The following is a 23,166-nucleotide window of genomic DNA, read 5'->3' on the forward strand; positions in this document are numbered from 1 at the left end:
TTGAAAGCATCTATCCTGGGTGGATTTAAAGGTCCCAGAGCCAGAGTCTGAGAAGGGAGGGGGCATGGAGCACTGTCGGCCCAGCACCCACCCGACTGGCCAGCTTCTCCGTGACTTCCATTTCCACGTCCTAGTCTTCAGTTATGTAGGTTCAGAACTTTTAACATTCATCAGGGTCCCTGGAAGTAAGCCGACTGCGGGCGAGTAGCCCCCAACCAGTCACTATAAATAGAATACCAGTTTATTCAACAAAGAAGTAGCGGGATAGTCTGATTTATGGCCACATGACCTGGGGGAAGAGTCTTAACCTCCTGAGCTTCAGGCCTATCCTACAGCATGAGCTAGGATCGGGCACCATGGTGTCTGGGGCGAGCATAGCACAGAGGCTGGGGGGAGCTTTTCTGATGAGCTGCTGTGATTGTGATCTTGAGTCCTATTTGAATCTTGGCTCTGCAGCATACTAGCTGTGTGACCTTGGGCGAGTTACCAACCACTCTGTTAACATCATTTCTTCAGCAGTAAATTGGAGGAATAAGAGTGGCTAGTACACACCACTGTCTTGAGCATGAAACAAGTTATTTCTGGGGCTCAGAATGGAGCCCGGAAGGTAGTGTGTATTATAAGCATGTGTTCTATTTATATTCATATTAACATATTAATAAGAATACTAATAATACTGGTATATATTAATAATACCTGACGTGGCCAATGCATACATTCATGTGTTTGTGTGTTCCCTAGCCAGCTAGCATTTACTGAGGGCCTACTGTATACCAGGCCCTGTGCTACACCCTGGGGATACAGTAGTCAGGCCTGGCCTTGCTCTTACTGAACAGGTTGAAGAGTTTGGCCATGAGCAGGGGGCTCACAGCATATGCCCCCAAAGGTCTCAGAATCACTGGGATTGGGGGTGGGCAGCAGGATGACCTGCAGGGAGGTATGGGGATAGCAGAGATGGAGACAGGGGGAGGCTTGTGAGCACCAGGGCTTGGTGACTGCCCGGGGCGGGGGGGGGGGGACACGGGAGAAAGGACTGAGTTTCTCTGTTGCTTGTTGCTTGGGCAGCTGGGTGGCGGCGATGACATTTAGGGAGAGAACACTGGAGGAGGAGCAGGCTAGGAGCGCGAAGGATGGGCGGGGCTTGGCCCTGCAGAGGCTCAGCTGCCTGCTGCCCGTGGGATGGCCGAGTACACGGAGCTTCATGCGGGTACTCGCCATGGCCTCCCAGCAGCGGCAGCAGCTGCCTTTGTTGACACCACACCACATGCCAGAGGCTTTTGAAGTGTTACTTAAAGGTCCTAAAAATCGCAGTCTTCCCACTGCTGCTCCGGGGCTCAGAGGGGAAGGAACTTGCCTCCCCTCACCATGGGGCGCAGCCAGGTGTGTCTGACCCAAGGCCCTTCCCAGACCCCCAGCAGGTCCTCAGGAAGCCCAGAGTGTTCCTGATGATGTACTCACACTGTGCCAGGGCCTTGGCTAAGCTTTCTGAACTGTATGAATTCCACCCCATGAGGAGGGCCTGGTATTAGCCCTGTTTTCTGTAATGGAGAGTGAGACACCAAGGTACCATGTCCAGGCCACACGGCTGGTGGCTGTCACAGCCAGGGCTGGCCCCCATCAGGCTGGCCTGGTGCTGACGAGTGACTTCCAGATGGAAGACGGCCCAGGGCACTGGAATCTCCCCAGTCACCCCACCCGTCCCTAGGCCAGTCTTAAATTCTAGTCCCTTTATTCCACCCAGTGGCCATTGCTGGAATTGGCTTCTCCCTGTCCTTACTGCCATGGCACGAAGTCAGGCTCTCACCAGGCTCTTCACTGACTTCTTGGCCTCCCATCTCTCTCCATTCTGGTTTGTCCTCCAGTAGGATCTCCTGCGGTACAAGTCTGGCCTGTCATTCACATGGTGTAGCCAGAACACCTTCCCACCCCCAGGAGAAAGCCTGTGCTCTCTGGCCCTTCTCTCAAGGGCAAAGCAGATATCTTAGGTTGGTCCAGGGAAGCAGACCCTGAGGTAGACTTTAGCAGGCTGAAGGCCCACTTGGAAATCAGCCCTGTGAGGGAGTGAAGGAGCAAGCCTGGGCAGAGGAGGGAGTAGAGTTACAGTGCACTTAGACTGGGCCTCAGTTGGCCATCAAAGCTCCCGAGGTGAGGGGGCAGGCCTGTAAATGCCCCACCAACCTGTCATGGGAGGGGGCTGTCCTCAAGGAGGCTCTTCCAGCCACCAAGCGGAGAGTGATCCCCACCAGCACGCTTGGCAGCTGGATTAGTGAGTGCCCGATCCTGAGGGAGGGGGTCTGAGTGGCCTCTGCTGCGGCTACTACAGCCATGAGCTAGTTAGGAGTTAGGAAGAGCCAGCTTCAGTTGTCTGCATTCCCATGAGATCCTTGAGAGGCACATCATGTCTCTGGACTCAGTGTCTCCTCTTGAAATGGGGATGATATTACCTTCACAGGGTTTTGGAGGGGGTGGTGAGGGAGAGTACAAGGCCCTAGAGCAGAGCCTGGATCATGGAGGCCTTGTGGACAAGGAACTGGGATGTTATTTTCACTGTGTGTGAAGCCAGTGGAAGAGTGTAGGCAGAGAATATGCTGTGATCTAATTTGTTTTTTCTCTTTTTATTGAGGTCAAATTCACATAACATAAAATTAACCATCTTGAAGTGTATAATTCAGCGGCAAGTAGTTTGTGCAGCCATCACCTCTACCTAGTACTAAAATGTTTTCTTGACCTTCTAAAGAAATCCCCATAGCCATTAAGTAGTCAGGTCCCATTCCCCTTTTCCCCAGCCCCTGGCAACCACCAGTCTCTCCATCTCCGTGGATTTACTTATTCGAGATACTTCCTACAAGTGGAAGCCCAATATGTGGCTTTCTGTGTGTGGCTTCTTTGGTCCAATATCACATGTTCAAGATCCATCTATGTCATAGCGCGGATCAGCGCCGCATTCTTTTTTTAGGGCTGAATAATGTTCCACTATATGGACATATGACCTTGACTAATTTTTAAATCACTTTAAAATGATTGCTCTGGCTACTCTCTTGAGCAATAACTGTAGTAGGACAAGAGTAGAGACAGGATGGTCTGGTTAAAAATCCGTTAGAGGGTTGAAAAGACAGAAGATGAGGGCTCGTACTGGAGTTGGGTGCAGTTGAGAGGGAGAGGGCAATCAAGGGTGATTTCAGGGTGTGGCCTGAGCAGCTGAGTGGGTGATGAGGCTGGCTCCCACCCTGGGGAGGATGTGGGAGGAACAGTTTGGTTTGGGTCTGGGGAAATAAGGGTTATCTCTGGGCGTGGATCGCTTGGGGTGACTAACATTCGAGAGGAGAAATATGGATTTCATTGTGCAGCTGAGCGTGAGTTATTTAGCTCAGCCCCTATTTGGGTGGTTTCCAGTTTTTGCTGGTATAGACGATGCCACCATCAGCTGGGCCTGTGGATTTGTGGGTGTATTCCTAAAGGAGAAACTCCAAACTGCGGAAGCGCCGGGTCAAAGAGTACGAATGTGTTTTAAGCAGAGACTGCCAAATGGATGTTCAGAAAGGTTCCACCAATTTATATTCCCCCCAAAAGTGCACGGGAATGTCACATTTCCCACACTCTTGCCAACAAGCGGTATAATCAATCTTTTGGAAAAAAAAAAAAAAAAAACTCTGCCGATCTCAAAGGCCAAAAATAATACCTTATTTTTCCCACCTAAACAGAACATTACCTGGCTGCATACTAATCCCCATGTGGATAGACTGTAGTTTATTGAAGCATGTTTTTGTACTTAGTTGTTTCCAGGTATTTTTATTTGTTTGTGTAGATATAAACAATCAGAAGCAAATATCTTTATGCACAAATCTTTGTACTGCATTGCAGCTGATTAGGACCGATTCTCTGAATAGAATGACTGCATAAAAGAGGACCCTTTGTATGGCTTTTGTTATATATTGTTGAACCGCTTTCAGAAAAGCTAGAGCAGTTTCTATACAGGCTTCTTCTCACACAGAGGATTTTGGTTGGCTTTTGGAGATTTAGACATCCCACCCCTCAACCCACTGTCATCATTTTTATAGATGATAGGTCACTTTGATTTTTCCTGTTTTGCCTGGTGGACCACAGTGAGTCTTATGTAGTTGGGTGATAGAGTCTAAGCCCAAGCTCAACTCAGAACGGGCCTGCTAGGTCCACAGACCCACCCTGAGTTTTCCTACATCCCATTGTATAATTGGAAGAGGCATACATGACAACCAGCAGAATCCCACACTGGCTTGCTGACCCATATAGTCAGGGCCATTATGGTAAAAGAGCCAAGTGGAAGACCCTAGAATTCCCTGCCTTTCCCAGGATAGTAATCCAAAAGCAGTTCTACATCCTTTGGGGGAATTGCAGAGATTAGTGCCACCATTAACGGCTTGAAAGAAGCAGAAGTAGTGATCTCATCTACCGTCAACTGGGCGATTCGGCCTATGCAGAAGGCAGATGGATCTTGGACAACTGTGGATTATTGTAAATGTAATCAGGCAGCGACTCCAACTGCAGTCGCTGGCCCAAATGAAGTCTCTTTATTGGAGCAAGTCAACAAGGCCCTTGGCAGCTGGTGTGTGTTCCTGATCTGGCAAATGCTTTTTCCTGAGGCCCACCAAATGCCTCAGTCTCGTCTCAGGGTGACATCCCATTCCCTCGCCTTCTGCCATTGCACAGGCCACAGAGAATTTGATCCTGGCAGTGGCCCCGGGGTCATGCTGGTCCACTTACCCTGGCAACATTACACTGATCGGATCTCGGGAGCAGGACGTCACATTTAAAGGGGTTGGCAGTAAACCTGCTGCTGACATCTGGCAGTCAGGGTCCAATCTGAAGACAAAAAATAGCCCCAGGTACTTGAACAGAATCACATCAGCTACTTGAACAGAGAGGATGTGATACAAAGAATTGTTACCTAGGTGTCAAGCTGGTGAGCCAGATAACTGAAAGAATAGAAAGGAAAGTGAGGGGTTACAGGTTCAGGGCTGCAGGAAATGGCCGCCACCCTGAGGCCTAAGAGGACAAGAGAGGCAGTTGGAAAAGGGGAAAACCTAGAAACTCGGATAAGAGGTCCCACAGAACTGAAACCCAGACCTCTGAGAAGGGGCCACTGTTTGGTACTGGTGACGTATGGTGGGGTTGGGGATCTGGGCGTAAGTTGTGTGCTGCTTCAACCTGTTTACTAAACAACCAACATGGCTTTTCATCTTGAGGGAGGCCTAGAGCACACGAAGGCTCTGCAGCAAGTCCCAGCTGTGTGCAAGCTGATCTGCCACTTGGGCCTGATGCCCCTGCAGGTCCAGGGATATGCAGGGCGCTGGTGGCAAATAGGGACACAGACACCCAGAGGTGACTCACAGCGGAGACCTCTGGGGTTTTGGAGTGGTTTGTGCTCTCTTCTGTGGCTATCTAGTCTCCTTTTGAGAAAATGCTCGTTACTGGGCCCTCCTAGAGGCTGAATGGTGAGTGACCATGTGGCCTGTGTCCTCTGGGGACCTGGCTGTTGTCATTTCTGCTTGAGTCGGGGTCCTGCCAGGAGACAAGGCAGGCCAAATGTTTGAATGAAGAGAATTATTTACTAGGAATAAAGTTGTTAACTAGGTAACTAAGAAGGTTAAAGTTGAACCTTTAATACAGGGATCAGCAAGCTTTTTCTGTAAAGGCCAGATAATAAGTAGGTTTGGCTTTCAGGCCATAGTGTCACCACTAGTCAACAAGCAGTCACAGGTGATACCTAAACAAATGGGAGTGGGTATGTTCCAATAAAACTTTATTCACAAAATCAGGCATTGGACTTGGCCTGATGGCCGCAGTTTGCACACCTTTGCTCTCAGGTATTGTGGAGGTCACAAGGCGGGAAATGGCTGCATCCCTAGTTCTGAAGGGACAGAGAGAGGAGCTGAAATTACTGGAAACTTAGAGGAAGGTGCTCACTAGCTGGCACTGGTTTCCCGGAGAGGGGCTCAGTGAGGTCGGTTCTGCAGGGAAGCCACAAACTGGATTCATGGATTCATCTGCAGCCTCAGGACGAATAGCTGCTGCAGGGGTGGAGCACCTGCACCACCAGGTGGGGGAGGCAGGGGCACACAGAGGAGCAGGTCCCTTCGCCTTCCTCCAGCATTGCAGCAGCCCGCTAGCGCCCTCTGTTGGCAGAGTCTGACCCTGAGCTGCCGGCGAGGCGGAACCGTGGTTTGCGTGGTGCAGGGATAGGGGGCAAGCTTGGGGCTGGGGTGGGATGCATGCTCACAAGTGCTCTGGTTGGCTTTTCGGCATTCAGACAGCCTCCCCGTCCCGTCATTTCTACAGATGGCTCATCATTTGGATTTTTCCTGATTTCATTCCAGAGATTAAATGTCAGCGTCCCCTTGTGGAGGTAAACCTCTAAGAACTAGATGACTCTGCCAGGAAATCAAGGGTGAGGAGGAGGAGGGAGAAGCAGAGCTCCAAAGGCCCTAAGGAGATCGTAGAAGGAGATTGCAGGGTTTAAGGATTCATCTGTCCGCCTTCAGAATTAAATCTAAATCTGCCACCTGACTCCACCACTACCTAGCCCCACCCCCAGAGGTATTTCCACGGACTTCATTCTGTCCCTGGGAACCCTGTTTCCACTATTGCCCCCGTGGTCTGTTCTCACAGTGGCCAGATCACGTCATCCCCCTGCACACACCCTCCGATGTGACATCCTCTGTTGTCCTTGGAGTAGAATCCAGTCCCCTTCCCATGTGTGCCAGGCACTGCAGGGCTCCAATCCTTGCTCTACCCTCCCAGGGGGTTCCAGCCACCCGGGACACTATAAGTCCCTTCCCATCACAGGGGCTGTATGTGCTTGTCTCACAGCCTGGGACTTTCTCCCTGGTTCTTCTTGGGCCTTGCTCCACACTTTGCTTCACTCAAGACTTCCCTGCAGTGGGGCGGGGTGGGGGTGGAGGGTTGGGGTGGTGGTGTCCAAACTAGTGTCTTCCAGCAGTCTCCATCATGTTGCCCTGCTTTGTTTTTCTTCATAGCACCTGTCGCTATCCACCATTATATGTTTATATTCACTGCTGGGTTCCCAGAGGTAGAACCATGTTTGGTCAGTGTTGGGTGTTCTGTAAATATTGGTCAAGTAGGTAAATGAGTGGATGGCCAGAGAGAATAGGCAGAGTGGCTGCAACGGGGAGACACAGGGCAACATGGTGGGTGTCTTAGTCTGTTTGTCCTTCTGTAACAGAATACCACAGACTGGGTGGCTTACGAGCAACAGAAATTTATTTCTCACAGTTCTGGAGGCTGGGAAAGTCCAAAATCAAGGTGCCAGCAGATCTGGTGTCTATGAGGGGCCTCTTCCTGGCTCACAGATGGCCATCTTGCTATGCCTATATGGTGGAGGGATGGAATGGGATGAGGGCACCAGTTCTATTCATGAGGCTCCAGCCTCATGACCTCCTCACCTCCCAAAGGCCCACCTCCTAACACTGTCATGTTACAGGTTAAGATTTCAACATATGAATTTGTACATACGCACTCAGTATGTAGCAGTGGGGTGGGGGCTGAGTGGGGCAGGGCCTCAGTGGGCCGAGTGAGAAGAGTTGGGATGACAGTTTAAGGAGAGTGGGAGTTGTTGCCAGGTTTAAGCAGGGCTGCTGTGACTGGGCTGTAGTTTGGGGGGTCCCTCAGGCAGCTGGCTGAGCTTTCCAGTCCTGAGACATGGTGGTCCGGGCTGGAGCAGAACAGTGAAGGTGGAAGAAGTGATGGATTCTAGAGGTGTCTGGGGAGCAGAATCAGGAGAGCTTGAAGATGGAAGCAGTGAGGGGTGGGGGGATGTCAAGGATGCCTGTCTGCTTCTGCCTGGGACAATGCTGGGCAGAGGGTGGAGGCTTCTGCCTAGGTTGACATGGATAGAGGGTGAGGACTGAGTTTGCTGTGTGTTGACGAGAAGTTCAAATTCACTCTAGTCATTTGCAAAGTGCCCATCTCCCGAGCTCCCCAGGACCAGAGAGGAGTCACACACCTGGGCCCTGACCTCAGATGCCCCCGGCCATGGAAGGTGGGGAGAGTGGACAGGTGAAGCCCCTAGAGGGGTACTGGTTCTGAATCCCGGAATCAGCGGGGGCCTCCATTTCTTCACATGTAAAATGGTGAGAAGGATGGTCCCTCTGACAGGGTTGCTTTGGGGACTATGTAAGCTACTCTTGGGAGGGAAAGCCCTAAAATGGTGGCCAGGAGTCACATGCTGCATAAGTGTTAACCTCTGCAGCCATGTAAGGTTCCATAAAGCACAGGGAAGGAGAGCTTTCTCTGTCTGGGACATTCTGGGAGGCCCCTGGGGGAGGGGTGACATTCCTGGTTCTTCAGAGGATACATGATGTGTCCAGCTGGGCCTGCTTTTGCAGGTTTAGTTGCAGAGGCAGAGACGCGAACGGATGTTTTCCAAACTGAGCTAAATGCTGTGATAGATCAAAGGGTGTTGAGCATGTGGGGGATCCATAGAAGGTGCTGCAGAGGAGGGAAGCTAGGGACCCTGTAGAAGTGGGTGAGATCCAGTTCTGCAGGGCAGAGTGGGATGCCTCGGGCAAAAGGAATGGTGTGTTCAGTGATGCAGAGGCCAGAAAGCAGCTGGTGTGAGAGAGGGGGCGAGAGGCCCAGGAATATTTTAGGGAACTGTAACAGCCCTGGGTGCCATTCAGAGAGGCCAGGCTTGGTCAAAATCCAGCAATATTTGTTGGGAACCCCTCTGTAGATCCTGGGGTACACCTCTAACCAGATAGGCAGGGAACTTATAATTTAGTAGGAAAGCTGGTCCATTAATAAGCAAACAGGCAGGGTCATCTCCAGGACTGCTAAAAAGCAGAATATAAAGCAGGGTAATGGGTAATACAAGAGAGAAGACCCTGGCATAGGGGTAAATGGCATCTAGAGGCCTCTGTGGGGAGGCCTGAAGGAGTGAAGTGTGAGCTAAACTTCGAGTGGTGAGAAAGAGCTACAGAGGAGCACATGCAAAGGCCCTGAGGTGGGGAATGAGCCTTCTGTGTTGAAGAGCAAAAGGCAGTCATTGTGGCTGCAGCCAAATGGGTGAGGGGAGAGGGCATGAGGTGAGGTCAGCAGGCAGGTGGGTCTCAGATCATCTAGGGCCTCTTGGCCAGGAAAAGATTTGTTTTAGGTTCAGTGCAGAGCCACTCGGGGCTCTTTAACAGGGGACTTTCCCTCTGGACTGTGGGGTTCTGAGTGGTGGCCAGGGGGCTGGTGAGGTAGCTGATAAGGTTATCAGAAGAGAGGGAAGCCTGGGTAGCTCAGTGATTGAGCATCTGCCCTCAGCTCAGAGCATGATCCTGGGTCTGGGGATCAAGTCCGACATCCGGCTTCCGTCGGGGAGCCTGCTTCTCCCTCTCCCTATGTCTCTGCCTCTCTCTGTCTTTCATGAATAAATAAATAAAATATTTTTTTAAAAAAGGATTGTCAGGAGAGAGACTCTGATGGTCAGGGCCTGGTCAGAGGGGATGGACGGAAGTGGACAGACCAGAGTTCCTTCCTACTGGAAGAGATGTGGAGAATTCGGGAAAGGGAAAGAAGCAGGTTTGGCCTAGGTATTGGCTCGAGGCAAGGTGTCCAGAGTGGGTGAGGAGGCTAGTGAGCCGAGCATGGATGGAGCAGAAAGGAGGGAGCAAGTGGGCTCCCTGGACTAGAGTCCAGCAGCGCCTTCCTGAGCCCTGTCTGCAGTGCCACTGACTCCTGCTTTCCGAAGTGGAGACTCGGGCCCCCATGGAGGGCCTTCCCAGGGCACACATCCCGTGGGTGCATAAAAGTAATAGGATTCCTGTAATAGTGACATTGCTCCTGGCAGTTCACCTATTAGTCATGAGAGTGGCAAGATGCTCCTTACTGTCACCATCAAGAATTCCCAAGGGTATGCCCCAAATTTAGCCAGGCTCTGGGCCCCTGCCGCACCCTCCCAACTCTGGATCCTGCTGTGGGGCTGTGCCCTCTCCCAGCTCTCACGTCACCCTGGAGCTGGTGCTATCTCCCTCGCCCCACACTTGTCTTCTGACCTGCGCCCCAGTTCTGTCCACACCTGTATTACCTCATGTGCTCTCAGTCTCAGCTGCTTCTGTGTGAGTGTGTGTCTCCTCCTGGGCCAGTGATCCAGGACCTCTTCTCTTATTTCAGCCCCATGGGTAGTCTCTGCTTGAATTTAGAGTCAATTCGGGGATCCAGTTGAGGCCTGAGGGATAGTCAGTAGGCCTGGCAGGGGTATCCTGGGAGCCAGGTGGCAACCCCAGGACCAAGAGAGCTGTGTGAGACATCTCGTCCAACCCCCACCCCCATTTTGCAGATGAGCAAACTGAGGCCCAGAGACGCGGAAGCCCCTGCCCGAGGTCACCCAGCGAACTCAGGGCAGAGCCGGGGCTCCCCATTCCCGCACCTGGCCCTTTCCAGCGCCCTGCCCTGCCCTGCCTGCTCCGTCATGTATGTACGCATGTGAGAGCCGCGTGTGCCTCTAGGGAATGCCCCTCCACCCTGTGTCTCCACTCCTCCCTACACTGTGTGTAGGGCAGGAGTCTGTCTGCCTGCATCCGTGCTGGTGGTCCGCCTCTGGGTCAGCCTGTGTCTTAGCACGTGTGTGTGGATGTGGTGTGGTGTGCACATGTCAGTGGTGGCATACACATGACCGTGGGCAGTGCTCACGTGTGCAGTGTGTATGTGTGCCTGTGTGGCGGGAAGGGTGTGCAAAGTGCTGGGTGTTTCCCAGGCTTATGTCTGGCCCACAGCTAAAGGCCGGCTAAGTCCACTTGGGCTAGAGCAAAAATGATCCTTTTGGATTAGGGATTCTGGGTATGCCAGCCAGACCCTAACCCAAACCCTTCTCTCTGTCTTGCCGCACCCACTCCCCACCCTCACTACCTCAGACCTGGACCCTGGGTACCCCTCCCCCACTCAAGACATGTAGCTTCCCCCAAGGTCATTATGTCAGTTATGCTGGGCGCCGGTCCTATGTCGGGGCAGGGGTGCCTTTATGTACACACTTAAGTCACCAGTGCCTGCCAGTGGCAGGAGAGGTCCCATCTCTGCCTTAAGGTCCCTTGGCTCCTGCCTTTACTGACTAGTGCCTTGGCCTCTCTGAGACTCAGTTTCTCCATCTATAAAACAGGGCTAATAGTGGCCCTTCGGGAGCTGTTGGAAGGAAGATTCAAGGCAATCTATAGAAAGTGTTAACTAGGGTGGAGCCTGGTGCAAAGTCAGTGCAGAGTAAATGTTCCATGTTGTTAACTGTAAAGACAAGAGAGGAAACCAAGGCCTGAGTGGGTCAGCGTCCTGGCATCTCAGCATCAGTGGCAGGTGCTCTCTAGGACCGAGCAGTGAAGGAGGTGGGAGATATGCAGGTCCCCAGGGAGTTTATAAAGCAGGGCCTTAACAGTGAACTTGACAGGATGAGGAGGGGCAGCCGGGCAGGGAAGAGGTCACAGGAGCGTCTTCCCGCAGACATGTGATGACAGGGGTCCGATTCTGGCCCCAAGGTGCTGCTCTGGAGATAGCGCGGGCTCCTGGCCCCTTCCGTCCCCCTCCTTTCTCTTTGCTGGTCTCTCGGTAGCTCTTTCTGTGCATTTCTCCCTAACTGCCCTGTCTGTCTCCCTGGCCCACCCCTCTGCCCCTGCCCTGCTTCCCCTCCAGCAGAAGGCGGACCTGGCTGTGGCTGCATTCACCATCACAGCTGAGCGGGAGAAGGTCATCGACTTCTCCAAACCCTTCATGACCCTGGGGATCAGCATCCTCTACCGAGTGCACATGGTACGGCTCCTCTGGAGATGTGGAGGCTGTGGGGCAGAAGCTGGCTGTGGGGCTGACAACTGTGTCCCCCCAGGGAAGCAGATGCTGTGGGCTGGACCTTCCTTGATGGGCTGTTTGTGCTCATGGGCACCCAGCGGGTCAGGGGCTGGGAATGTGACTCAGTTTGGGGTGGCTCTGGGCCTCACTCCCTCTTCCCCCCAGGGCCGCAAGCCTGGCTACTTCTCCTTCCTGGACCCCTTCTCGCCTGCTGTGTGGCTCTTCATGCTTCTCGCCTACCTGGCCGTCAGCTGCGTCCTGTTCCTGGCTGCCCGGTGAGTCCACTGCCTGCTGCCTGGGAAGAGGAGGCGAGGAAAAGGCACAGGCCAGGGCGTCTGGCCAACGCGCACTGTCTGTCCAGGCTTTGGATTTCCGTGCCCTTCCTCTCGCCCTCTCTCCCTGTCTGCAGGCCCTGTCTTACCCTGCAGCTCTGACTATTGCTCTGGGGTTCTCTCTCTGGGCATCTCCCCTTCCCATTCTCTCTCTCTCTCTCTCTCTCTCTCTCTCTCTCTCCCTCTTTCTCTGTGTCTCTCTGTGTTTCTTTCCACCTCTTCTCTGTGTATGCGTCTCATTCTGTTCATCTCTCTCTTTTCCCTCTTTTTTCTAACTGCCCCTCATCTCTTCTCATCACGGTGTCTCTGCCTCTTTCCTCTATTTCTCTCCTCTTTCTCCCTCCCTTGGCTCCTACCACCCCTCACTCCCATGTCTCTCCACAGGCTGAGCCCCTACGAGTGGTACAACCCACACCCGTGCCTGCGGGCGCGCCCCCACATCCTGGAGAACCAGTACACGCTGGGCAACAGCCTCTGGTTCCCCGTGGGGGGCTTCATGCAGCAGGGCTCAGAGATCATGCCCCGGGCGCTGTCCACACGTTGTGTCAGTGGAGTCTGGTGAGCAGCCTTCTGTCTGTCCCACCCGGGTGGGGAGAGCCCCATCTGTGTCCTGGGTGGATTCCGGTCCCCCTCCGCCAGCTGTGTGACAGGGAACGGGGTGGGGAGAGCTGAACCCCAGCCCTGCCTGCTGCGAGCTGTGTGACATTGGGTATGCCACATTCCGCCCCCATGCCTCAGTCTCCTCATCTGAAAAACGCAGATAAAAATGCCCATGTCTCAGGTTGTAAGGATTCAGTTGGGCTGATATACAAAAGTGCTTCTGCTGACATGAGGATGATGATTGGAGCAGCATCAGCGTGGCTGTTGCTGGCCTGCACAGACCCTGTGGTCACAGAGACCTGGGCAGCCTTCACTGTCTAGGGATACCTGCTCCCTCAAATTCCCTTAGGGACCCTAGTAACCTGGACAGAACTTACTTTATCCCCATGACAAGCTCCAAGAAGCCACATGTTGGACAGTGGACACTGTCAATTCATGTCCGTTTGGCCCACCGTTTTTTAAACATTTGAATTAGTAACATTTAAAAATTGGGCAAATTCATTCACAAATCCAGGTTTCTCACTCTTCTTGAAAATTCAGGAGCTATGATAGCACTAGACGAGCCAACCTTCTCCTGGGTTTATGCATTAGAGCACTGAGACCACACACTCCTCCAGAGGCAGGGCCGAGCTAGGCTGGCTTCCTCCCCAGGGCCCCCAGCTCCAGCGCCGATTGAGCCCAGCCCTGCTCCCTAGGGCCTTCTTAAAGACTGTCTTCCTCATCTTCTCCCTGTCATTTAGGATTCATTATGCATCAACAGCCATTCAGCAGATGCTTCTCAAGCCCCTCCCTGTGTCAGGCCCTCAGGTGAAGCATCCGGCCTCAAGAGGCAGAGGAGCCAAGAATAAATAGCTAAACGAATAAACACAGGAACGTCATCTTTTATCCCAAGAATAAATAAATCCCAAAGATGTCGTCTGATCCAAAACCTGTTCAAGACTAACGTTTAATGGGTGGCAGGTTTTCCTCTCCCAAGTGAGTGGGACTAACCCCCTCATATAGTGAGTCGTTGGCAACTCGCTTGGTCCGCTGGCTTTGCATCTTTTGAGTCTTGATGACAGTTTTTTAACATTTCGGGTCTGGCATCGTTTCAAGTGTCACGTGCTCTGTATTAGTTTCCCATTGCTGCTGCAACAAGTATACAGGTTTAGTGGCTTAAGACCACATAAATGTATTTTCTTACAGGTCCGGAGGTCAGAAATCCGAAATCTCACTGTGCTCAGGTCCAGGTGTTGGTAGGGCTGGCTCCTTCTGGAGGCTCCAGGGGAGAATCTGTTTGCCTGACCTTCCTGGCACCTAGAAGCCACCTGCATTCCTCAGCTTATGGCTGCTTTCTCTGTCTTAAAAGCCAGCAGCATAGCATCCTCCTATCTCTCTCTCTGGCTCTGATCTCCTCTTTCCACTTATAAGGACCCTGGCTGGCCCGCCCCCCAAATAAATAATCCAGGATAATCTCTGCATCTCAAATCCCCTAACTTAATCATATCTGCAAAGGCCCTTTTACCCCATAAGGGGACATACTCGTGAGTTCCAGGGCTTAGGATGTAGACATCTCTGGTGGCGGAGGTCCTTCGGCCTACCACATACACCAGTTGCCACTTACTGATGGTGTTAATATAATGAAATATTAGATACAGGCAAACTGTGCTTCTGAAGCAAACAGAGCAGGGGGAGAGAGAACAGTAGGGAATATGAGCGCTCAGGGAAGCCTCCTTGAAGAGGTGACATCTAGCTGAGTCCTAAAGGCTAAAATAGAGGCCTCCCTGCCCAGGAGAGGGAGGAGCATTCCAGACAGGCTAGGTGCTGTGACAAATCTGGCTGGGTCCTCAGGTCAGGTGGTGGACTGGTGACCTCCTCTCTGTGGGCCATCCCTTCTGCTCCTCGGTCAGGGACCCCTTCTCCAGCTGGGCATTCTCTGCCTGTACCCATCACCATCACCCTGGAAGCCCCCAGTCACACACCCCTGGACCCCCCACCGGAGACTTTGACCCCAGCTCACTCTTGTCTTCACCCTCTGTCCTCTCATACATTCACTCGATCACTCGGCCAGCGGATGTCTCAACAGAGGTTTCTTAGTCTCTAAATGTGACCCCAGCATGATGACTCAGCAGTCCGATGCCAGTAGCCTTGGGACTTGGCTGCCAGCGGGGCCCAAACTGGTCTCCTGGACCCCTCATCTTTGGTGTTTGTTGGGGCTACAGCCTCCTACGGCCCTACCCAAGGGCTCACCATCATTTAGGGCAGCCCTGCCTCCAATCCATGGTTTTGAGGTTATGCCCGACCACAGCCCCACTCTACCTTGCCCTCTCTCACCCAGCTTCTCACCCCACACGAGTGATGTGTCAGTACCTCCAGACCCAATGCCCTTGATTTACCACGAACGTTTTGTAACATCTGCTTTCCCACCCTGATGAAATTCAAGGGTAATATATCTACTTACACACCTGCCTACACATGATTTAAAACAAATTGGTAATACGCCCTGATTGCAATACAAAGGGGAGGAAGGGAAGTGATCTATGATAGAATAATATAATAGCAATGCATAAATGCTTGGGTGGGGCCCTGCCATAAGACAGAATGCAAGGCTCAGACCAACTTACTACGGGCACATTGGGAATTACGAGAATTGAGACCATTTAATAGAATTGTGTCGACCCCTGAGACCTTGACACCTTAAAATAGTTGGTAAATGAGTATGTTTGTACAAATACAAATCACCATGAGCATGATGATTTACTACCTCAACTCCTCCAACAGTCTTGGTTTAGTGATTCAGAAACCATGAGGAGGGCTGCTGTCAGAGACCTGAGTTCCAAACAATGAAGGGTTTTTGACAAAGTTTCAAACACAACATCCAGTTGTTCCTCAATCTGAACAATAGATGCGCTTCTGGAAACTTCAGTTTCTGTGATCACCATGCAAAAAACATTTTTGGTTTTTATCTACCATGGAGTTAGGCTCAGATCATCATGTACTGTATTTTTCTTGTTTAGACTGGGCTGCGTTGCTGCATACCTGTCCCTACCCACCGACACCGGGAGCCACCAGGGTGCCCCACACCTAACCAAGTGCCCTAGGGGGCTCTCCCCACCAGGGAAACCCCTGCTCTGTACACTCTGAGGCCTTCTCAGCCAGCTCCAGCTCCCTTTGTGTTTTGGAACTGACATCAAATTCTCCCCTCCAGACCCCCTCCGTGTGTGCCAACAGCACCCCCAAACACAGCACACATCTTTACTCCCACATCAGACTCCCCATCTGTGCTCCCCTGTTCCGTGTCAGTGAGTGGCCTCTCCCACCCTACCTCCCCTGCAGTCCCCACCACCAGTCAGTCACGCTGTATCCTTGGGGTCGAGGTGGTGCCTGGTGTGTCCTAGGCACTGAATCATTCTGTCTTGAGCAAATGACACTGGCCCTTGGGGTTGATTTGAAGAGACTTGGTTTCCAGGGAGTTGTGTCAGACCCCAGGTCTTTGTGTGTCGGGTTTTGACTTTCTTTTGCAGTAGGCTGTATTATTCATCCCTCTGGCTTCCACTCTACCCCCACCCCCATGCCTAACACAGAACTGTGCATGTGTGCTCAGGGAAGGTTAGCTGCTGTTTTCCTTATTCCCTGCTAGGGGAGGACGTGGTCCAGAAAGCCCCTCAGCTTCTCCCTGTCTTCCTGCCCCACAGATCTGTACCCTCTGCAGGGAGCCACTTTCACCTGCCAGGCAGGAGGACAGAGAGGGTCAGGGTAAGACCAGTGGCTGCTCTTGGGCTCTGTGGCGAGGTCGATGGGTACCTTCTTCTCCCAAGTCACCAAGACAGTGAGGGCATACGCTTGCACCGCATTCATTCTGTGCCAGACGTGGCTCACTCTTAAAACAGCCCCGTGAGGGGCAGCCTGTGGTTGTACTTACTTCCCAGATGAGTCCAAGGTCACACAGCCAGGCAGTGATAGCTCCAAGATTTGGGGATTTTCCAGAGATCTTTCTATTATTGATTTCTTGTTTAGTTCCATTGTGGTCAGAACATTCTCTGAAGGATTTTCATCCTTCGAAATTTATTGAGACTTGTTTTATGGCTCAGCAGATGGTCTATCCTGGTAAGTGTCCTACGTGCACTTGCACAGAACTTGCCGTTGGTGGGTGCAGTGTGCCATAAATGGCAATTAGGGCCAGTAGGTTGATAGTGTTATTCAAGGCTTCTGTATCGATACTGATTTTCTGTCTGCTTGTTCTATCAATTATTGAGAGGAGGGTAAAGCTCTACCTGTAATTGTGGAAAAATCATATCTATTTCTCTTTTCAGTTCTAAGGGTTTTTGCTTCATGAATTTTGAAGCTCTGTAATTAGAGGCATAAATGTTTAGGATTGTTATGTTGTCTTGATGAATTGATCCCTTTGTCATTATCTAATGCCTCTCTATTCCTGGTAACGTGCCTGTTCTGCAGTTACCTTATTTGATATTAATATAGCCACTCCAGCTTTCTTTATTTTTTTTTTAAGATTGATTTATTTGAGAGAGTGTATGTGTTAGCCGGGTAAGGGGCAGAAAGAGAATCTCAAGCAGACCCTGCACAGAGGACTGAGCCCCCCAGGCGCCCCTAGCCACCCCAGCTTTCTTATGCTTAATATTAGTATAGCATATCTTTTTCTATTCCTTTGCTTCTGACCTACCTGGATCATTATATCTAAAGCAAGTTTCTTATAGGCATCACATACTTAGGCCTTGGAGCATGGGCTGGCAAATTTTTTCCATACTGGGCCAGATGGTAAATACGTTAGGCTTTGCTGGCCATCCAGTCACTGTCACAACTACTCAGCTCTGCTTGTATTGTGAAAGCAGCCATAGATGATGCATACATGAATGAGTGTGGCTATGTTCCAATAAAACTTTATTTATGGACACTGACACTAAAATTTGCATTTTATATGTCATTTGTCATGAAGTATTGCTCTTCTTTGAATTTCTTTTTAAACGTTTAAAAATGTGAAAACCATTCTTAGCCTGTGGGCTGTGCAAAAAGAGATAGCAAGACAGATTTGGCCCATGGGCCATCGTTTGCCAACCCCTGGTTGAGACCATTTACCTTTAACACAATTACTGTTATGGTTGGGTTTAAATCTGTCAACTTACTATTTGCTTTTAATCTGTCCCATCTCTTTTGGTTCCCTTTTCCCTCTTCTACCCTCTTTTGGATTTATTGAGATTTTTATGATTCTGCTTCATTAAGCATATTTCTTTTAAAATTTTTCTTAATAGTGGCTTGCTCTGGGTTTACAATATGCAACTTTAGTTGATTACAAAATACTTACAGCAATATACTTCTGTCCCTCCCTCCCATCCATCGAGCTACTCTTATCATATATATTACTTCTATCTTATGAACCCCACAACACATTAGGTTTATATGTGTGTGTGTGTTTGCTTAAACAATAAATGTCCTTTTTCTTTAAAGATTTTATTTATTTATTCATGACAGATACAGAGAGAGAGAGGCAGAGACATAAGTATAGGGAGAAGCAGGCTCCCTGTGGGAAGCCTGTTACAGGACTCCATCCCAGGACCCTGGGATCACAACCTGCACCGTAGGTGCCCCAACAATAAATGTCCTTTAAAGACATTTTTTTGGAGTGCCTGACTGGCTTAATCAGTGGAGCATGCAACTCTTGATTTGTTGAGTTTAAGCCCCACATTGGGTATAGAGATTACTTAAAAATAAAATCTTTAGGGTTGCCTGGATGGCTCAGTTGGTTAAGTGTCTGCCTTCAGCTCAGATCATGATCTGTTGGGTGCTGGGATTAAGTCCTGCATTAGGCTCCCTGCTCAGTGGTGAGTCTGCTTCTCCCTCTGCCCCTTACTCTGCTCATTCTCTCTTGCTTGCTTCCTCTCTCTCTCTCTCTCTCTCTCTCTCAAAATAAAAAAAGAGAAATCTTAAAATAAATAAAATCTTTTTTTAAAAAGTAAAACTATCTTTAAAATGAGGAATGTGTCTTTTATATATACCCACACATCTACTATTTCTGTGCTTTGTGTACATCCAAATTTCCATTTAGTATTATTTTCCTTTTACCTGAAGAACTTCCTATAACATTTCTTTTATTTAAAAAAAAATATTTTATTTTTAAGTAATCTCTACACCCAACATGGGGCTCGAACCCACAATCCAAGATCAAGAGTTGCACGCCCCTCCAACTGAGCCAGCCAGGCACCACTCCCCATAACATTTCTTGAAGTGTAGGTCTGTTAGCAATTAATTCTTTCACCTTTTGTTTGTATGAAAATTTTTAGTGTGTTTTCTTGGAAGGATCTTTTTGATGGATATAGAATAGTAGATTGACAGGTTGTTTTTCTTTTTCAGCAGCCTATTGCATTATCTCCTGTTACACTTTCTGACAAGAAGTCTGTTGTCACTCTTTTTTTTGTTTGTTTGTTTAAGGATTTCACTTATTTATTCATGAGAGACACACAGAGAGAGGCAGACACAGGCAAGGGGAGAAGCAGGCTCCGTGTGGGGAGCCTGATACGGGATTCGATCCCAGGACCCCGGGATCACGTCCCGAGCCAAAGGCAGATGCTCAACCACTGAGCCACCCAGGCACCCCTGATGTCACTCTTATTTTGATTTGTTATGCATGTTTTCCCTCTTTTGGCTGCCTTTCCCCCCCAAGATTGATTGATTAGAGAGAGAGAGAGAGAGAGAGAGAGCATGCACAAGCAGTGGGCACACACATGAGGGAAGGGCAGAGGTGGAAGAGAATCTTAAGCAGACTCTGCACAGAGCACAGAACCTAATGTGGGGCTCAATCTCACAACCCTGAGATCAGACCTGAGCTGAAACCAAGAGTTAGACAGTTAACTGTGTCACCCAGTACCCTGTTTCTTGCACCTTTGTATATCTGGCAATTTTTTACTGGATGGCAGACACTGAATTTTACATCATTTACATTGTTGAATGTGTTACTTTAAAGAGTCTTAGACTTTCTCTAACAGGCAGTTAAAATTCTTGTGGGTAATTTTGATCCTTTTCAGACTTGTTTTTCAGCTCACTGGGGCCAGGTCTGGCATAATCTTTATTCTAGGGCTGACTTAACTCTATTTGTAATGGGTTGTCTTTGGGGGTCTTTACTGAATATCTCATGTATTCAGAGTAGTGAGATCTCACTACTGGAAGGAGCTCAAAAGATTCCCAGCGCTGTATGAACCCTAAAAATTGTTGTCTTTGAAAGCAGTTCTTCTCTGGCCTCTTGGAGTTTGACCCTATGCATGCACGGATCAATATTCAGCCAAAGATTTGAGGGGGCTCTGTGCAGATTTCTGGAACCCTCTTTTTCTGTGCCACTCCCTCTTCTTGGTTTCTCTGTCCCACAAATTCTAGCCACCTTGGCCTCTCTGATCTCCACCTCTGCAACTCAGTGTGATTGCCAGACTGGGCTTCCCTTCCTGGCATTGCAGTCTATAAATTAAATTCAGCTAGGCAGCCTGGGCAATGATAAGTCTCACTTCATTGCTTTTTTTTCCTCAGGGATTATAGTCCTGTGATGCCTATTGTCCTGTGTCTTTAAATAGTTTTCTCTATTCTGTTCAGTTTTCTAGTTGTTCACAGTGGGACAGTATGTTCAGGATATATTATTCTCTTATATCTGGAAGTGGAAGTCTCTGGAAGCAGTATTAAACCCAGAGAGTCTGGCTCCAAAATCTGTGCTTCCAGCCTTCCCACAAGTCAGCAGTCACTGAGCCTTCCAAATGCTGAGGTCGTTGAGATGGGCGCCACCAGCAGGGTGCATGGCCACAGTGGGAAGGTGGCAGGCATGGCTCCAGACTGTGGCTCAGTCTTTCTACCCCTCAGGTGGGCCTTCACCTTGATCATCATCTCCTCCTACACGGCCAACCTGGCTGCCTTCCTCACCGTGCAGCGCATGGAGGTGCCCGTGGAGTCAGCCGACGACCTGGCAGACCAGACCAACATTGAGTATGGCACCATCCATGCTGGCTCCACCATGACCTTCTTTCAGGTGGGGCCTTTGAAGTTGCCTGGGCTTGGTATCCCTACCATGTGTAGATGCCCAGGGTGGGGGCTGGACAGGGCCTCCTGGGTCATGACAGTCAGGGAGGCTGCGGAGCAGAAGACACTCTTATGGTGTCACAGGGAGTGTTACTGTCTGGCTGGAGGAACTAGACTCTCACCCAGGGAATAGAAAGGAGATGTGGGATCTAATGTTATATCAGTGCTAGATGGGCCAAATGGGGTTAGGGAAGCTGCTAGAAGTGTTAGACTTAGGAAAATGGGCCAGCCGAGAGGAGGGCAAGGCCCTTTAGGGTGAAAGGAGCTTGTCACTGTGTATAATGGGGTGGTGGGAAGGAATCACAAGGAAAACAAGCCTGGCAAGGAGGTTTGCGTGACTGTAGAGGTCCTGAATGCTAGGATAGGGCTGAGATTGGAACCTGCAAGTGGGGAGATAGGAATGGTAACCAAACAGGGGTGATCCATTTAGAGCTGGAGGTTCCCTCCAGGGCAGGTGGGGAGTAGACTAATGATTTAAGGGAGGCTGGAGCTGGGAGGGGCCACTGGTCGAAGCACGGAGAGGAGGGGTGAACTCCCAGATGTCCTAGGTGGGTCACAGGACCAGTTCACAGATGGGAGCCCAGAGAAGTAGGTTTGGGAGATTGCTGAGCCCTGGGAACTAGCCTGTGGGGTACATAGGAAGAACAGTGTCTGGACCTCAGAGCAAAGGAGGGCACATGTCGCAAGTAGTGGCGGGGTGGGGCATTCCCCAGAAGGTTCCTGCAGGGATCTGAAGGAAGTAAACTGTCCTATTTGGCACAGACACAGGTCTCCCCAACCCAGGTGGGTCCTGGTAAATTTGGGGTTGAGCTTCTGCACATAAGGCCTGGGAATGATGGGAAGACAGGGTTGGGTGTCAGGCCAAGCCAGGCCCAGGGGTGGAAGAGAGAAGACAGGCTGGAGAACAGACAGTGGTCCCTTCTTCCAAAGCCTCCAGTCCTCAGGGATCTCGCTGGGCTGGTGGGAGTGTGGATGACTTGGACCTGGCCTCGAGTGGTCTGTCTTGTTCTTCTCTTCTGACTTTGGCTCTTTAGTCTTCCTCTGGTCTCCTTGCTTGCTCTCTGGTTGAGAGAAACTTCCTATAGGGCAGGGGACAGGGCTCAGGGGAAAGATGCTTGCCGCATGCCTGACTTCCCCTTTTGCCACCCCCCTATCCCCAGAATTCGCGGTACCAGACATACCAGCGTATGTGGAACTACATGCAGTCAAAGCAGCCCAGCGTGTTTGTCAAGAGCACAGAAGAAGGCATCGCCCGCGTTCTCAACTCCCGCTACGCTTTCCTGCTTGAGTCCACCATGAACGAGTACCACCGGCGTCTCAACTGCAACCTCACCCAGATCGGGGGCCTCCTCGACACCAAGGGCTACGGCATCGGCATGCCACTGGGTACGGAGTGGTGGGCCTGGGAAATGCCGAGGGAGCCCTGGGCATCTGAAACAGGGCCATGTGAGCTGGGGACTGGGCCAGGCGCCCCCTGTCATGTGCGGCCTCCTGGCTGCAAGGCCTTGGGCATGTGTCACCATCCTGAACCAACACACTAGGCCTGCAAAAACGGGCCTGGCAACAGTCAGTTCCAACCCTGCATGGCCATTGGGGGAACCCAGTGAGACTGCGTACAACCCAGTACTTATGAGCCATGACACTTGCCACCTTCCCCTTTGGCCCAAGGACCCTCTTGAGGGTGAAGACCTGGTTTTATGTACTTCATGTTCTCTGCATGGAACCCACAGCTGGGCTCAACACAGGTGCTCAGAATAGGGATGATGGATGGGAGGGAGGGAGAAAGGGAGGTATGAGGGATAGGTGGGTGGATCTGCCAGGGGGACTTAGACTTGCTTTTCCAGGACCCAGAGCTGAAAACCCACCAACTTTATCACTACATCTTGACATCTTGGTTTTGAAATCCATCTCACTACTTCTCACTGCTGTGTTAGTTTTCTATTGCTGTGTGACAAATTACCCTAAATATTAGCAGCTTTGTGCTTTGTCTCAGTGCTGTGCCGGGGAAGCCGTGTAGCCTGGTGCTTTGGGGGCCAGGCTCTGGAGTCACACTGACCTGGATTCAAATTCCAGCTCCTTCTGTGACTCTGTGCCTGACCTTAGGCAAGAATGTCACCTGCCTCATCCAGAAAATGGGGGGGAGGGGGAGCAGTAACACTTAGTAATACTAGGATCATGAGGGACTTGAATTAACATCTGTAAACCAAGGGTCTGGCGCATAGTAGGTGCCTGATAAATACGAAACACTCTACTCGCCCATGTCCCTAGTTCCTAGCCCCTGGTAGATGCTTAAGAAGTGTCCTAGTGAATGAAGAAATGAGTCCAGGATAGGACACATGTAGGGTATTCGGGACCTAAGGATGGTTTAAGACAAGGA

At 50.7% G+C, this 23,166-nt stretch overlaps 1 protein-coding gene across 1 annotated transcript in view; it reads left to right on the plus strand.

The window, feature by feature from the left end:
* GRIK5 (glutamate ionotropic receptor kainate type subunit 5) overlaps window positions 1–23,166 on the plus strand; it is a 51,268-nt gene that overhangs the window by 22,389 nt on the left and 5,713 nt on the right. The window contains 5 exon segments of the mRNA NM_001287004.1: window positions 11,656–11,772; window positions 11,974–12,083; window positions 12,525–12,698; window positions 20,574–20,739; window positions 21,950–22,175. Coding sequence (NP_001273933.1) covers window positions 11,656–11,772; window positions 11,974–12,083; window positions 12,525–12,698; window positions 20,574–20,739; window positions 21,950–22,175 — 793 coding nt within the window.

Source organism: Canis lupus, chromosome 1 (genome assembly GCF_011100685.1).
Source record: "Canis lupus familiaris isolate Mischka breed German Shepherd chromosome 1, alternate assembly UU_Cfam_GSD_1.0, whole genome shotgun sequence".
Lineage (NCBI taxonomy): Eukaryota > Metazoa > Chordata > Mammalia > Carnivora > Canidae > Canis > Canis lupus.